This window comes from Maylandia zebra, linkage group LG7 (assembly GCF_041146795.1).
Source record: "Maylandia zebra isolate NMK-2024a linkage group LG7, Mzebra_GT3a, whole genome shotgun sequence".
NCBI lineage: Eukaryota > Metazoa > Chordata > Actinopteri > Cichliformes > Cichlidae > Maylandia > Maylandia zebra.
Genome location: NC_135173.1, coordinates 45991597 through 46008764, shown reverse-complemented (window position 1 = coordinate 46008764; position 17168 = coordinate 45991597). Strand labels below are relative to the sequence as shown.

General features: G+C 42.5%; 2 protein-coding genes across 5 annotated transcripts in view; one reads left to right on the top strand and one right to left on the bottom strand.

The window, feature by feature from the left end:
* Positions 1-11467, top strand: part of LOC101483508 (protein FAM222A) — a 33176-nt gene extending 21709 nt beyond the window's left edge. For all 4 annotated transcript variants that reach the window (XM_004538085.3, XM_076886495.1, XM_004538084.4 and 1 more), the window contains exon 3: positions 8872-11467. In XM_004538085.3, coding sequence (XP_004538142.1) covers positions 8872-10268 — 1397 coding nt within the window. In that variant the 3' untranslated portion in view covers positions 10269-11467. The remainder of the gene's footprint in view (positions 1-8871) is intronic.
* A 1930-nt stretch (positions 11468-13397) lies between these two features.
* Positions 13398-16875, bottom strand: LOC101464635 (glycolipid transfer protein). Its single transcript, XM_004538573.5, has 5 exons — positions 16644-16875; positions 16145-16203; positions 15908-16041; positions 15663-15813; positions 13398-13794 (listed from the first exon to the last, which is right to left on the bottom strand). Exons 1-5 carry the CDS (start codon positions 16744-16746, stop codon positions 13612-13614), a joined length of 630 nt encoding a protein of 209 aa, XP_004538630.2. The 5' UTR covers positions 16747-16875; the 3' UTR covers positions 13398-13611.
* Between the last annotated feature and the right edge of the window lie 293 nt (positions 16876-17168).

Genomic DNA, 17168 nt, shown 5'->3' with positions numbered 1-17168 from the left:
TCAGTGGTTCGGGCTGCTGGTGGTGCTGTAATGTTGTAGGCGGTAATTTCTTGGCACACTGATTGGAGTGAAGTTGCCCCCCCTCCCTGTTTGACACCACTTTTGTTTGATTTAAGGTGGGGGGGGGGACTTCACTCTGATTACCAACTGAGCATTGTTTAAGCATCACACCGTAGCTGAATATCGTTGCTGACCGTCAAACCCTTTATAACACAGTTTGCCCATTTTCTGATGGTTGCTTCCAGCAGGATAACCCATCAAATCATCTCAGACTGGTTTCTTGAACTGACACTAAGCTGACAGTCCTCAAATGGTCTCCGCAGTCACCAGATCCGAATCCAGTAGAGCACATTTGCATGTGGCTGAATGGGAGATTTGCGCCATGGACGTGCAACCAGACACTTCTGCAGAAACTGTGTGATGCTGTCATGTCAATATGGACCAAAATCTCTGGGAATGTTTCCAGCACCTTCTTAAACCCATGCCTTGAAGAGTTAAGGCATTTCTGGGTCCAACACAGTACTAGCAAGTGTACCTAATTAAATGGCCAGTGAGTGTTTCCCAGTTGTCTCTTAGCTTATCTGACTGATTATGTTCCCGGTTTTCTTTGTTTGCATGATCTTGTGCACTCTCGTGCGTCTCGTTCTCATTTATTTCTGATAATTAGATTTCCTCAGGTTGACCTTCTATAGAGTCATGCTGTGAGTCTAATGAGGTCACCAAACTCCAGGCAGTTAAAAGTACCATAAAAAGTGAAACGAGACTAACAGCATGGGGGGGGCGGCGGCATGTCAATTAAGTGCATTGTATACAGTTACAATACAAGCTCCAATCAGCCAAAATAAGTGAAATCTGTGGTGTCGCAGACTGCGCAGTTAATTATTATGTCTTCCTTATTTACTTGTAGCCAAGCAGTGTGTATCCAACCATATTCAAATTTGAAATGCTAAAAATTCATTCCCTCTTAAGCTCCATCTACTCATCCCTCATTTCCCCAGGTGAAATACCCCTTTGTCTTTTCTGTTATTAAATATTAATTGGGAATCAGTGGAGCGCTTGTCTGCTAAATGTTGGAACAGAAGGGCCTGGTTTGCCTCAGGCAGAAACAGGGATGCATTTTCTCATCCTGTTTACCTGCAGGGCCTCCACCCACCCCCCTCTACCCCCCTTCAGTTTTATGCACTGCACTGTGCGTGGTGCAGCACCCTCCAGCTGTGGCCTGACATTTCAAGCACAGCCACAGGGAATAAACTACTGATGGGAGCTCAGTCTGTGTGGTCTGGGCTTCTTCCTTAAATGAGTCGTTGGATCAAGTTAAAAGGGGGCAGTATTAAGCCACTGCTGTGCTTTTGAAAGCCATTTTCACTTTTAGCCATCGATAAATGGAAGGTGCGGGGCCATTAGAGCTCCCGGCCACGCAAACCAACGCGAAAGATTTCTGAGAAACGACTGTTAGGAATTATGTGATGAGAGTAATTGAGAGCTGTGATGTTCGCTGTTATCTCAGCTTGAAAGCCGGGGCTGGAAATGCTTTTTTTCCCACGCTGCCGGCCTGCACTCGGCCCGCCTTTGAGAGGGGGAAACTTTGCCCAAGCGGCATAGAAACAAATGAGGAATGACACTGGTGCAAGGAAGTATTTGGCCAGAGCCTCCTCGAGCACACATAACCAAGTGTTAAACCCTGAGGTTACTCTGTTCTTTGAGTACCTAGCCTTCATCCAGGGAGCACTGACGTGGAAAGAGCGAGGCTCGTGAAAATGAGGCGAATGAGTGTCTGAGTGTTTTTATTTTTGTGTTTACCAAAGAAGCCTGTGAATAGAGAGGTTAGTGTGAGTGAGATTTAAGAGCATACGGTGTCAGTGTTTTCCTGTGCCTCGCTGCGATGTGAAGCGCAGAGAATTAGCACTCAAATCTGAAGCTCTGTTGGGCATGGCGAGTGGCTTTAAACACTACAATAAAAGCTTTAGCCGCTACCGCTGTGAAGAAGAAGAAGCAAGTCACAGGCAGCGTTTTCTCTTTCGCCATTGCAGTTGGAGTTAAAACGTCTCTGCACTGTTGTTAGTTTTTGAGACAGTGAATCAACTCTAACTACAGTAGAGGTGAGCCAGCTTTGAGTCCCCAAAGATTATCTGTAGGGAAAATGAATGGGATGTCTTTTCTTGAACTGGGGGCACCTGAAATAACTCTGCCGGTGACTTTAGAACAACTTTAAAACTTTATTGTGAATCTTTTTAATGCCCTCTTTATTAATCATTCCAACTTTAAACTGAGTTCAGTCAGTGTGTGTAAAGCTGAGCCGTTATGCATTTCCTTATGTATGCTTTGATTATTCACAGTTTCAAAAAATAAAGTACACATAATCACTATGAACCTAAAGCTAAGACTTCAGGCTGCTCTAAATGCTTAATTTCAAATGTTTTTTTTTTTCTATTCTTGTGTTGACTTGATGTCGACTCTGTACATATGTCTTTATATGCTCATCTCAAGCACAGCAAGAGCCTGAGATTGAAAAGTATAGGGTTCTATTTGCAAAAGCCAATAAGTAGGAAATGGGCTTTTAGAGAGGGGATCCTTAAAGAGATACAGTAGTGTGCAAAAGTCTTTAGCCTGTGAAGGTTCTCAGTCATCCAGGTCATCGTAGTCAAAGGAGCTTGCAAAGAAAAGCGTCTGGACTTCTTTAAGTTACTTGAAGACGTTTCACCTCTCATCCGAGAAGCTTCTTCAGTTCTAAGGTCAAATGGTGGAAAGTCCCAGATATAAACCTAGTGGGAGTATCCCCCCACAGAGGGACAAAAGGACCTCCTGAGGATCCTCTAATCCTCTAAATGAGAATCGGCTAAAAGTCTTTAGCCGATTCTCATTTCTTTATATTTTCCTGAAGTGGCGTTCAGCAATAGTTCTCCAGGCTTTCTGAAGGTCTTTTAAAATTTTTACTTTAGACATTGGCTGCTTTCTCAGTTGTTTTGAGTCCAGTATTTGTATCTGATCATTTTCAGTTTTTATATGCTGTTAAGCCACTTAACAGTTACCTATGAATCATTTAAGCATAAAAAGGAGCCTAAATCAAAGGAAAAACCAGTGTTGCGTGTACAAAAAAACCCCAGCTTGGCAAAGAATCAGTTTTAAATTGTATCTTAAGGCACTTTGCTACTAAAAGCATGTCAGGATAGGGGGAAAAAAGCAGTGTAGGATCATCTTGACAGAGAACAGAACAAAAGGAAACTAACATCCAAAGATAAGCTTTGATTGTCCTTCAACTGAGCCCGGAGAACTATTCCCGAAGACGGCTTAAAGAAATGACAAGAAAGCCGAATAAGAGAGTTCAGGCTGTGCCGAAGAATAAAGGTGGTCATTCCGAGTATTACTGACCGTCAAGCATGTTTGAATGTATTTCAATAAACTGTTGCACTTATTTCACATTTCCCTTGAAAAATTACACTTTTATGAAATATAAAGACATGAGGGATGAATCACGACTTCTGTACAGTACTATATTGCTGATATTATTACTGCTTATACACAGAAGATGAATGGAGCTACAAGACAAATGAGTTTTCTTGAACTTTGAATCACGCAGCTACTCTGAGTCACAATAAAAGCATGGCGTAGGTCTGCTTTATAATAAAATTGGAAGCTGGGAATTAACTGAAATAATCAATCACACCAGGATATAATTGGGTTCTAATCATGTAAATAATGTAAAATAAAATACCAAAAAGATAAATAAAAGCCATAAAGTTATCTTCCGTTTGCTCTAACAGGCAGATAGTCGATTGCAGAGGCTCGTCTTAAACAGATGAATGAAGGCAGGAGCAATTAATTACATGGTTCTAATGACTGGACTTACTGGGCCAAGTGAGTGCACGGAGGAGGTTGTCATGGTAACAGAGGGATGGCTTTTAAAAGCGTTCTTGAATTTCTGAGCTTCGTCCCTAGTTATTAAGGTATTTTAAATATCAGGATTATTGGTGTGGTAAACAAGTATTTATGCCTGCTGAGAAGCGCTGTTCTGTAATTAACTGCCAGTTCTCAGTGCCATGTTCCTGCTGAGGATTTGACACTCGTAAACATGTTATCACACAAAAGTGTTCAAGATAAGTCTTTAGCCTAACATCAAAGGCCTGTGGGGGTTTTTTTGTTTAGTTTTTTTGGTCTGGCAGTTCTGCCAACATGTATGGATAATAACAATGAAATGGAATTTTTTTATTTATTTTAGTTTTATCTCATTTGGGAATCGTATCTAGCAACCATTGTAATTGTTTCCTTATGTTCCTCCCTCTGGGCATGAAATGGTTGGAAGCCATGGTTTTGGAAACTCAATGAGCCTGTCCAACTCCTGTTTCAGCCCTGCCTCTGGGGCTTGTTTTGCCCATAAATTAGTGATTAACTCAAAGTGCTCCAAAACAATGAGGTCCCTGCTCTAATCTGGGGGAAATGGCTTCAAGTGTGACCACGGGAAAAAGATTAGCCCGTTTTAAAGTGGCAGAAAGCGTCGAGTGGGATTGCGTGTGGGTGGAAAAAGGTTATGAAAGACCCATACGTATGTATACATCGACATAACACTGTATGATTAAAAATGGTTTATCCCTCCAGATTATTTTTATGCTAATATTAATGAAATCTCTGTCCTGAAGCTACACACACACACACACACACCCGCACAATCAGGCGTAGTGGTGATTGAGCGTTTATGATTGCCCCTCACCCTGAGCTCTTTCTTTCCAAGCATGTCCCCTGCGTGGAAGCAGGAAATCAGGATTAGTTGTTTCCTGTGAAAGTGTGCCAGTTTCAGTGGGTGCCATAACAGCACCCATTGAAACTGGCGTGTTAAATGTGCCGAACCCCTTTCAACCAAAAGAAAACGCCAAATCCCGACCGGAGGAGCCACTAAATGTATCATCATGGTTTTTAGCAGCACCGCACATCACAGTCCAGCGTGCCTCACATAAACAAGCTCGATTCAATCAGTCCCGTCTAAAAAGCAAGCGGTGGAAATGCTAAAAGGTCAAAGCTTGTTTAAGCACTGCGTGATGGCTTTGGTCAAGACTGCTTGCAGAAAAGTGGCTGATGGTATTTTCTGAGCTGCTTCTACTTCTGCTGCTGCTCGCTGTCAGGGCTGAGGAGAGAAACAGCGTGCTGTCTGCAGGTTCAGGGTGATTAAGTGCTTAAGGTCAGACTGCTAATTATCTCTCTGCCATGTCTTACCTCACAGCACATAGCTGCCATTTCCTTGTTGTCATGCGAACAGCCTCGTATTTGTTTTCACTTCTTCACTTCTGTCTTTATTTTATACCACTGTGCCTTTTCACAGTAAAGCAATGTACACTTTGGAGAAAAAAGGTAAAAAGATGGTTTTAAAAATCTGGTTTCAAATTAAATAGACAAGCGATCCCCCCCCCCCGGCCTCATTTTGAATCCTCTTTTGCTCATAATCCTTCACAGCTGAGCAGTGGTTGTCACCCTCACTGAGCGCCCACTTCAAGGGAAAACTGTTTTCTTCTCAGATGCTTCTGCTTCATATCCTTTTCAGTGCTATCTGATCTCTTCCTATCTTAAAAGCCTTGTGACCTATGAGATTGACGTCTTGAGAAATTAACCCCACCCCTCCGCACTGGATCCACTCAAATAAGCTGTGAACGACAATATACGCTTTACTTTCAAGCTGTTTATCGACATGATCTGGACTCATGGCATTATCTGTTGGAGTTTTAGAGCGTTAGACGCCCTTTAACCTGTGAAAAGTGCATGTAGCTGTCCACTGAACTCACAGCAAGAGAGCGGTCATTATGTGTGTCACTCTCACTTAATCCAAGCTGAGAATTTCCAGTACTGAGCCTGTCTGAAGGAGACTGTCCCCTGCTGTGTGCTAAATGTGATAAAGGGCAGTGGCACACAGTGTACCGACTTGACCCTAGCGACACTCAGAGTTCATGCGGGAAAATGGCTCCAGTCTTCCTACAGTACACGCCTGTATAATATTGCTTATAGCGTAAAAACTGACAATGAATGTGCTAAAAATATAAGCCTGCATTAATACAAACTTACTGTAAGATCAGCGTGCATGATCCCATAATTGCAGCAGGGAAAGATTAGAGTAGATGAACTCATTGTTGGGTTAAAAGTGTGCAGCAGTTTTATCTCGCGCATTCTTATCTGCAGAATGAAAATAATGAGGTTTTCCTGCCTCGTATGCTCATGTGCTGCAGTTGAAATGCTCTGAATACAATCCCTGTGGCTTAACACTGGATGCAAATGAATCGGAATTAAAAGCTGGCTTCGTTTTTATTGTATTTTATTTACTTTTTGTTTGCTTGTTTTCAAACTAAAGGAGGAAAGGAGCACGTACTGCGAGGTACACAGTCTGCTTTGCCTTGTAACTTTTCACAGTAAAGTTCAAACCTAATCTCGGAGTGTGCAAATGACCTTTTCCTATCTGCGGATCGCAGTGGAGGCAGCGCTTTCTGCAGGCCGACGGTTTTCACTCTAATAATATGCATATGTTGAGTATTTGGATAAGGTGGCAGCCGGCACAGTAGGCTATTGTCTAATTGGCAACTGGAGAGAAAACGTCAGCTTTCACACTGCAACTGATGAACTGCACTTTTTAATTTGGTTGGGGTGTGCTCGCAGGAAAGCTTATGTGTTTTGCGAGGAAAGAGTTACTGCGTTACTTTCATTACAGCTAACACACGCTTTGGGGGAAGCCAACCCGCGTGGCGCTCACTTCACTGCCATCAAACGCTGCCGACTGGAGGTAAAGCCTTCAAGATTGAAACAAGTACCTGTGGTTGCAATTTCGAGCAAATGTAATGCCGCTCATGCTGTTTTTGATCACACTTGTAACTTCACATTATCCAGCGGTTGGGGTTTTTTTTGTTTCGTTTTTTGAAGTCTAAACTGATCCTTTTTTATGCCTGTGTCACACAGTAGTGGTCCTCAGATGATAAATATGTGAATGCAGAGTGCCTATTTGCAAATGAGGCTTTCCATAGTGGCAACATTAAGGCAGCCGCAGTGGGAAGTGCAGCTGTGTTGTGTCTCCATAGCTCTGACAGGGCTGTAATCTCTGGACTAACAATATCAGACACCCCGTGAAGACGTGTTAGCATTCAGAGTGTTTGAAGTGTTTGTGGAACAGCAAGCCAATCACAGCATGCTGGGGCTTAGCACTGACATTTTACTCAACCAGAAACGGCTAAAATGTCTGTCTTTGATTTGTTTTGCTAAATCATCCATCTTTGCTTAACTGAGCGCCGTTATCAAAGGCGGGGAACAAAAAAAAGAGGGGGGGGGGGTGGGGGATTTTTGTGCTGTGGTGATGCAAGCGGTTATTACGCTTTTAAATGTGTCATCGCATCTAATCATCTAAAGCTCCTTTCAGGTGGACGTGATCCTCTTCTTCTTATGCTTTGTAGTCATGAATATTTATCTTATTTTTTTTATACATTTGCCAGAAATTGTTATTGCAGCTGCTTTTTCCTCGATACCCCCCCCCAATTCCCCCCCCCCCCCGTGAGCAGTATTATGGGAAACCAGAGAAGGGATAGCTCCCATCTTGATGTTGTATACAATACAAACACCTCTCCAACATCCCAGCTGTCATTGTTTTCTATAGCAGCGCTGCACCGCGATACATAATAAGCAGTGTTTTTGCTTTTGTTTTATTTCTCCCCAGAATTCATTCATGCTCCTGGCACTGTGGTGCCTGCTCCTTCTGCTCCGCTGGGAGATTGTTGGATGGATTGAACACTCCACCTTGCCTCTTTCCTCCATTTTAAACACCCAATTTATTTCTTTCATGAGATGGATCTTGTAGATTGACTCATTTTCACAGTCGGGAGGCTCACTGTAGGCCTGAAATGAAATGAACTCCCAAATCAATTTCAAATGGGAACGACGAGCGAGCGCTCCCCTGCATAGCTGGAATTGGATTTGTTATTGAAAATGAAATGAAGTGTTTTGTTTTTTTGGGGGTTTTTTTTGTTGAGGGTTTTTTTCGGGGGCTTTTTCCCTTTTCACTCTTTATTGCAGATTACAGCTTTGTTCTTTTGCCTGCTGTGATTTCCTCCGACTTACGCTGCGATCTGGGTTAATTTCAGCAGCTTTTCTTTTTATGTCAGAAATTCCATAAAAGTGTCACTCCGAAAGGTGGTGGTAATTTCTACACGGTGATTTATTGTTTTTAAATGGGGTGCCTTTTCCCCACCTTAGTCACTAGGAGTTAAGCAGCCATGAAATTGCCTGAATAATAGTGTTTAAATCCAATCTTAGTTTGTCCCGTCTGCTTTCTCGCACACAATTCAATCATCTGTGCCCTCGACGATTTTTTTCTTTGTCCATCTGCGTCAAGTTTTCCTTCACAGTTTAGGCTGCAGGCTTTTGCATAGATTAGGTCCAAGTTTACGAAGGCATAAAGTGGAACGGCATTGCACAGGCAGGACGTGGTGATACTTGAGTAATTATGTTGGCAAATTGCTTAGGTACTCCTTATTAGATGAGGCTTCTGCTTCTGCTAAGGTGTGCTCCAATAACCAAGATTCCTTTTGATCACATTTTTAAAAAGCAAAAATTAAAAAAAGGTATGCTTATTTGTCAGAGTTTCCTGTATCAGGATCATCCTGCATTTAGTGCTAGCTGCTGTTTTTATAGATTTTGTACTACTTTGAAATTAGACCCTTTGCTTTTTCCTGTTTCTTCTTTTCCCAGAATGAACTAATTGTGAGTTGAACTGAGCCTAAGTTTAAAAAAAATCCTGGAGGTGTGTAATAAAACCGGTTTGAGATTTTAAGAGGGAAAAAGAAGAAAAAAGAAAGACACAAGGGGCTCATTTTCTGAGCTAATCACCGTTTCTGTCTTCTGCTTTCTTCTCAGGGGAGCCGTCCTCCATGATTTCTCGGTACCCCTCTCCTGCAGAGTTGGATGCTTTTGCGCAGAAAACTGCCAACAGCCCACTGTCCATCAAAATCTTCCCGTCGGATGTGCGGGTGCCGCAACACAAACAGCTCAGCAAAACAGTAAACGGCTTGGACACCACTGGTCAACGCTACAGCCCCTATTCGCATCCGTACTCGGGAGGCTACCAAGGCTTGTTGGCCATTGTCAAAGCCTCTGTGGTGGTCAAAGGTGTGGTGAAAACCTCAGAGGGCAGAAGGACTAAACATGTAAACAGCCAGGCTTCTGTGGCACCATATAATAATCCTTTGAATAATGTCTACACCGTCAGAAACGGGCATAAAGCCTATCGCGTAAACTCATGCAAGCCGCCCGATGCACCGATCGAGACACTTTGTTCTAGCGTTGGAATAGCCTCTGGAGATCAGAGCCTGCCCCCCCAGTCTGAGCTGGCAGAGGTTCAAAGCTTGATGAGGCAGATGAGCAGAGTTCCTCACAGCCAGGCGCCGCAGCTGGGGGGAGAGGCCCGAGCCAGCCCCTCGCTGCAGGCCGTGGCTGCGGTGGCGCATTCAGACTCAGACTTTGTCCTGGGAGTGCCTCCCCAGAGCAGTCTGGCTTTCGCGGGAGCGGTGCTACCGACACAGAGCGCAGACAGAGCCAAAGCTGGATACTTGGACAAAGGAGACTACACTGTGTGGCAGCACAAAGCTCAAATGCAACAGCAGCAGCCCTATCAGCAGGGAGCAGTGAGGATGTACGGTGTGAGTAGCAGTGCTCAGGGCCACAGAGCAGCAGAAGCTGGGGTTGGCCTTTCTCCTGAAACTTGCCTCCCTTTGGCCCGCTCCTCACAGCTGCCGTATAGGCCGCATCCTGGCAGAGTGGGCGTCGGGCAGGAGCGAGTCAGCGCCAGCGTACAGGGGGAGGTGTCTGTCGGACAGTACTTCGCTCCTCTGTGGGACAGCGTCATGGCTACCCCTAACAGTGACTGTTATCCCTATCAGGTGCTGACAACGGGTACATGTGCAGCCAGGCCTAGAGATGTGGGTCTCTCCCATCCCCATCCCCATCTTCACAACCACCACAACCCACAACATCACCAGGCACAGCTTCACCCTCCTCTTCCTCTTCCCCCTCCCCCTCCTCATACCCAGGCCTACAGCACAGACCAAAACCTCTGTTGTGGGCTGTCTAGTTCTAGCCTGTGCCACGCTGCAGTGCTTAGCAGCAGCCTGCAGTCTCTGGAGTGCCTCATCAGTGAGATCCACCCTCCCTGCATCAAAGAGCGCATGCTGGGCCGTGGGTACGAAGCCATGGGGATGCCTCCGCTCATGGAGCACCAACAGCAAGCCCACATCCAGCTCCCCGTCTACAGATAAGACGGCAGGACAGGGAAGCGACACATCTTTTATAGACCGCAGAGGTGTCTGTGAGCGAGAGACATGCCTTTTTGTTTGTGCATGTACTTTATTTGTAGAAGGCTTTGTCTCACAAGCCTGGAAAAGAAAAAAGGGTAAAATGATAATCATGACTTTAAAATACAGGTTTATTCTATGGACTTTCCACGTTGTATTTTTATATCTTTAAATGGCCATTGGACATGATTACTGTCGTTCACGTGATGCCGAGCACTTATTTGCATTTTTACATCACAAAATCATCGGTAACCTTCTGAAAACTTTTACTTGAATCCGGTTAATGATCTCTGGTAAGCCTTTTTGTGAATATACTGTATTTGTTTTATGGGGTTTTTTCTTATTAGTTATTTGAGAGCAAGAATTCTCCTCAAAAATCACTTTTAACCAATCTTCTTGGTTGTCTGTTGATTTCTTGTGGATTTGTGTTTTGGTTTCCTTCTCCTGGCTTTCCTTTATCGGACATACGCACTGCCCCAGCTTTCTCAGTACGATGCAACTCTCCTAGATGCTGCATGGGGAAATACTTTCACCATTCAAATGTGAATATATATACACATCTAACCAACATACTTTTTTGTTACAGTCACAGAGAAACTTGTGTAATTTAAACACCTATACTGATTTAACCTAGTCACGCTCAGCTCGGCTTTTAAGGACTGTTGCATATCCAAATCAACACTGTGGCATTCAGGCCAAGCAAGATATGCCCTTGGTTGTATTTTTTTAAACTGTTTTTGAATTTCAGAAGCTTGTGTGAACATTTTTCCTTGAATGACATAAAGTCCCGACACTGTTCTCACGACGCCGTGTGTATAACGGAAGTGCTACGTAGAAGAGCAGGCCGCCTGAATCATTTACAGTGTCTTCTTTGTAGGGCTATATTATCTGCGATGGTTTGAGATGTGTGACTGAGTAGTTCTTTGTGTGTCTGCACTGGTTCTGTAATCCAATTTATTTATGTCCCCACCCCCCTCTCCCTTGATTTATATGGCAAACTGTCTCTCTTATAAAGTGCAATTATTATATATGAATATGTGAGCGCTCTCCATGAATTATGTTGATGAAATAACTACATTTTGCAATGTACGACCCTAATCCCTCACCCTTTTTTGCTTCTTCTTAATAAGGATTGTCAAGTAAATTAAATTTTCTAAACCCAGCGAGTACTGTCTTATTACCTATTAATAGCCATTATCTGGCAAACTTGCAGTCTTTATTATATTCACGAATGATAAAGCAGTTGTAGGAAGACAAGATTTTTTTTCTGGCTTTATTGCAAAGGGATTTAAAGCTTAAGCACAAGGCGAGTCGCTCTCTTCTTATTTTATTATTATTATTTTTTACCTCGTTCCATTAAGATCCATCTTTTCACCCAAAGATTTCAGTTTTATTATATGATGTAAGTCAATCCTTAGCTGGAAAAGATTGGACTGGCTCCTTTATAAATGATGCAAGCCGAAAGCGCTAATTTTGTTATCACTGAATGATGTTAGTCCAGATGGATGGCTCATGCTTGAGGCAGAAGCCAATGAATACTTCAAAATACGTAAGTGAAAATGTGCAGGCCTGTTCCTGCAGATATTACATTTTGATATGAAAAATACATGCCTCCTTGAAGACATATTCACGTGAATATTGTTGTTCACATTATTGAGAAATAGGCTGGCCGTTCCCCCAGCTATTGGATTGCTAATGTCCGATGATGTGCCTGCCTGCGCTCCTTATTTTGGTTCATTTGTCCTCCTAAATTGGACGCTTCTAGCTGCGATCCAGACACGAAATGCACAGCCACTTTAAGCAGGCCATTATAAAACAAATAACCTAGATGGTGTGAATAATGACATTAGGCGCCCTGTTAGGAATAAAACTGCAGTATTCAAATGATGACCTCATTGCGCATAACAAATATGTCAGCGGTAAAAGGTCAGTGGCTTTGTCATTGAATCGCTGTCATAAATTATTTCCGGTCTTTAGTCTGTTGTGTCCTGTCTTTACTTGGAGCTTTTCCATCCTATCAGGCAGTGCTGCTGATAAACCGACAGGATTACAGACGTGCTTCTCTCGCTCGGAGACGATTAACTCAGGCTGGGCTCCTCTGGGAGAGGAACCAGAGCCACTCTGGCCTCTGGGAAACACTTCAGATAAGTTAGACTAAGGAGAGGAAGAGGATGGTTGATTTGGAGGATTAGGATGCACGAGGAAGTGAATCCTCTCTGATTTACTTCTGTATAAAAATAAATAAATAAACTGACTAAAAGTCAACTTTAAAGCCACTAAGAGCTCTTTCACAAAGCCGTTTTCCCAAACTACGGCTTTATTTATTACATGCAGCATTTAACCATTTTTTAATCAGTTTTGCTTGCTGTAGTTGTACACAGCCACGCTCAAGAAGGAGATGGGGGAAAGCAAGCAGATATCGCCACCTAGTGTAAGATTCTTGAACTGAATTTAATTTTGAGTCAGTTTTAAGAAATATGATCACAGATGATTCTTCTAAAACAAACACCATATAAAGTATTCAGTTAGAAAACACGCCTCTGATGAATAAATGAGTCAACACATGAACATGACTTGGCTGTATGACATAATGAAAAACAGCTTCGGACAAAAAAAAAAAAGTTTTAAAGCAGTTGACACGTAATTAGAACTACAGGTTCACACAACAGGTAACACAACAATGCAAACAAAGCTTACACATGTCACACCCTACTGCTGAACAATAACAGCACAAACTCCAAGCCCTTAGAGGGATTTAAAAAGAAAAAAAATCTACTAGCTTTTCTTTACAGTTGAACTTATAGATGAGAATATATATATTTAATATTCTATTATATTTAATATTTTCAAAACATTCGTTCAGTGACACCAAGGCACTCTGAAATCCCTAAATTTAAAAACCTAATAATATGGGATGGTAAAACATAATTTCCCAGGCTCATGGATGGAGGTGGAGAACATTTGAATGTAAGACATGGACGGGAACTAAAGTTAAAGGTGAAGAAGTCTGTTAAAGGAGTAACCCACCCAAAAATTAAAATAAAAAGCTGCAGTAGTAAGTTGAAATAAAATAACAACAACAAACAAAAAAAAGACTTTAAACTGCATTTTATTAAGGCATCATCTTGAGAGCAAATTCACAGTGCTAGTAATGATTACTGCATCATCAAAGTAATAAATACCACCCAAGAAGGGACACACAAAAAAAACAAAAAAAACAGTCCTAATAAAAACAACTGGACGTCTGCGAAACCTGAGAGTGATGCAGGATACTCCTGCGCGTCCGGTCCAGCCATGTGCCGGGACATCAAACGGTGTAGTCCAGCTCGGCATTTAGATTTGTGTACATCTCATAGATGGCATCTATAGTGGCTGTGTAATTAACCAGGAACTGACGCATGTTTGCCAGACAGTCCTCCTCTTTCACTTCCTCTCCTTTCGACAGAGCCTTCAGAAAGTTTGATCTGTAGGGAGCTGCAAGTAACGCAGCCTATGAAACAAAAACGAAAAAAGATGGAGAAGCTGGTTTTACTGAAAGGTTAAATGGATTTTAATGAAAACTATGAAGATGGGTGTATGTATGCAACATTATATAGCATGTAATGAAAGTGCTTTGCTGTGGATTGTCTTTTGATGTAATCTATTAACCCAGGACCAAAAGCCTTATCAGCTCAGGAGACAATATTGATAAGATTATGTTGGCACAAATGCCATTATTGAGCCTGCTTATGAGTCTCATTGTTTATCCTTTATTGATCCCTAATCAATTTTCTGTGTAGAAGAATAGACCCATGCACCCATTTTATCTGAATCTCCACACAATGTCAGAACAGCATAGAGGGGGGGGCTGCAAGTAAGGTGACCACAGTGTAACAACAACTTGTGGGGCAAAGAGTGTTTGTGTGGGACACATTACACACATTTTGACATTGCCAAACTAAATAAACACTCAAAGGTTTGTAGGTTACGGGTTTGGCAACAGCTGTATTTTATTTGAATGCCACTTTCTTAACTACCTTGCAAAGTACATGCAATAAAAAGCCAAAGGAGGTTAGAGGAAGTGGAAAGTTGATCTAATATTTGTATACTTCTGTGTTCCCTGTACTTCTACTGTATCACCTATACCAGGGGTGTCAAACATAAGGCATGGCGGTCAGAAATTACCTAAAGTTGTTTTTTTTTGTTTTTTTAAATTGCAGTGCAAAGTCCAATTCACCACCTGTCAGTGCTTTTTTTAAAATTATGCATTTATTTCTTTCAGTGTACGCCCCAAAAGCTTTGCAGACGGATTTTTCAATTCTTTATCATTTAAAAAACTGAGGCATTTTGTTAAAACATACGTACGATCCCACCCAGTTTAGAGACCGCTTGTGAACAAGGGCACATTGGACGGCTTTGGAAATGTAAATGAGGGCGTGGATTTTAAACTTTAACTCAGTTTGACAGATTTTCCTAATGATAAAGACCTCTACCATGGCCATTCATGTTATGCAAAAGTAATTAAGTAATAGATACAATGAAATGACAGAAGGTTACACTATCTACTATGGAAATGTATGATTTTACTGTGGGTCTACAATAAAAACAAAACAAGGTAATTTTCTGTCGATTCTCAGGTTTATAATTACAGAGCAGTCTGGGCAATGAGCTAACTGAACTTTTTCTGTAATTCTACACATTTATTTATTAAAATTTGAGCCCAGGGTGTCATGCTGACAGACGTCTGTCATGTACTACAGCAGCAATTCTCCATCACGTAGAAAAATTTCGACTTCCTATTGAAATTGTTCTACTTTTCCCTCATATCAAAACATCTCATGGATTAAGCATGTAAATCACAAAGGGCTGTATGTGGCCCACAATGTAGACTGAATTTGACATCCCTTCTTATACCAATAAGTTAAAAATGTTACATGAGACTTCAGCCATATTCTCATAGTTGCTAACATCCTCTGTTAGACGTAGTTTCCCCAACTGCATTTCCTTTTTTTTGTGGTAGGTTCCATCACCTCCACAGCTTAACTGCAATTTTTCCCTCTTGATGTCGTGCTGGCGACAAGATTTGGGACACTTGCAAAATGTGGGACTACAACATAGGGATGGGCTCAAGAGACAAAAATGCTGTGCAGCCTCATAAGGTGAGGCCCCTAAGGTTACAACGCTTCAAAGTGAAACGCAGTTGTAATGAATCTGAAAGCATTTTTATGCAGTGTAGAGAAAAACACGCCAGCATGAGGCGATTGCAGTGGACTGCACAATCTGAAACCAGTTCTCGATTCTTATCAGTCTGGGTGCGGTTGGGGTGGTCTGTGTTGTGTCACAACAAGAAACAATGAATTTCTTCCACATGTTACTCACATTAAAAATCTTTTGAACAATCCAGCCGTGGTATCGCTTCAGTGCCTGCTCATAGGCTTTTGTGATATTAACCCGAATGAGGTTGGGGTTGTTCTCATCTCTGTCCCCGTCTGCCAAACTCTGGAGCAGAATCTGGATGAAACGGAGACCCCTGCAGGAGAAACGGAGTACATAAAGGCTTTCATTTCACTAGACGAAAGTTGAACAGACAGTATGACACAACTTTGAGTTCAGGAGGTCCTTACCTCTTCAGCCACATCAGAGCTAACGTTGCTCCAATTTTAGGCCACTCTGCTCCATGAGCCTCTCGCTCTGCCACCACAATGTCCTCCAGGGTGGTGTACTTTGCGGGATTAGTGACATATACCGCTCTAATTTTCTGAAAATGCACATTTGAGTTCAGTTTGCATGTCGGAGCTGAACCTATCTCTAATTTAAATCGCTTACAGTAACACAAATAGATATGCCCGCCTGCATCTTACCGTTATATTGCCGTTAATGTCCGATTTGATGATTGAAAACACTTTTGATCCTAAGCAGTCTGGAAAAGAAACGAGACATTTGAGAGCAGGGCCAATAAAATATGAATGAGTTGACATGTCCCCGGCTCAGAGGAGGGGATGAATGCCAATCAGCTGTTTACAAAGAGAGAGCTAAAAAAAATGCCGTGAATGCACAGTTTCAGTTAAGTCACAATGAGGGCAATGTGTGCTCTGTTCACAGAGTCAACAAAGAGTTTCTCTATAGGCCAAACGGCCGCAGCTGGTTGACATGGTCCCCGTGACCCGACACCTCAATTTCTGAAGTGAAATAACCACGTCCCGACGTGAAAACCAAGCTCAGGTGGTCAGACGACGTAAAATTAAAAAAAAAAAAAAAAAAAATTCAGCCAAGTACGAAGGCTGACACCGTAGCGACGCGAGGGAACTCGCAAAGTCACCTTACGTGTTTTTGTATGACTTCAGATGGAGTTGCACTCACCAAAAAACGCAGGGATATGAGAGACGGTGTCCAGGAATGTCTTCGTGTCGATCGCCTTGTCAGGGGGCAGTTCACAGAACTGATTTTCCATTAAAAGCGACATGATCCTTCCTTATGAGCTTGGCGAGCTTGGAGAAGAGCAACGGCAGCGAGCAGCTCTCGGCTGAGAAAAACCCGGAACTATGTTCTTATGATGGGTGGGGAAGCGCAACCGGCCACTTTCGCTCTTCACCAACAGGTGGGAAATAATTCACGAGCCTGGTGAAAACACGCGGTATGTCCACAACACACACACAAATAAGACGAGGAGAAAAGATGAGGTATGAATGACTTTATTATACCTAAGGCAGGGATTGATTTGAACCACAGATAGGGCAGGCTCCAAGTTACAGGGAGTTAAATGACGGTTTTGACTCCAGGGTGGAAGTAACTGAATACGTGCATTATAACATTATAAAGTCAGTAGTTTATGTGCTTTTAAAAAAAATGGCAGTCTAAAAAGTATTTATATGCTACTTAAATTGC

What these genes read in the sequence shown, in the direction of transcription:
- LOC101464635 (XM_004538573.5), bottom strand. Translation starts at nt 16,746, where the DNA reads ATGTCGCTTTTAATGGAAAATCAGTTCTGTGAACTGCCCCCTGACAAG. An exon ending in TCATATCCCTGCGTTTTTTG is followed by an intron (nt 16,204 to 16,643) that starts GTGAGTGCAACT and finishes TTTCTTTTCCAG; the next exon opens with ACTGCTTAGGATCAAAAGTG. An exon ending in GCTCTGATGTGGCTGAAGAG is followed by an intron (nt 15,814 to 15,907) that starts GTAAGGACCTCC and finishes TTTCTCCTGCAG; the next exon opens with GGGTCTCCGTTTCATCCAGA.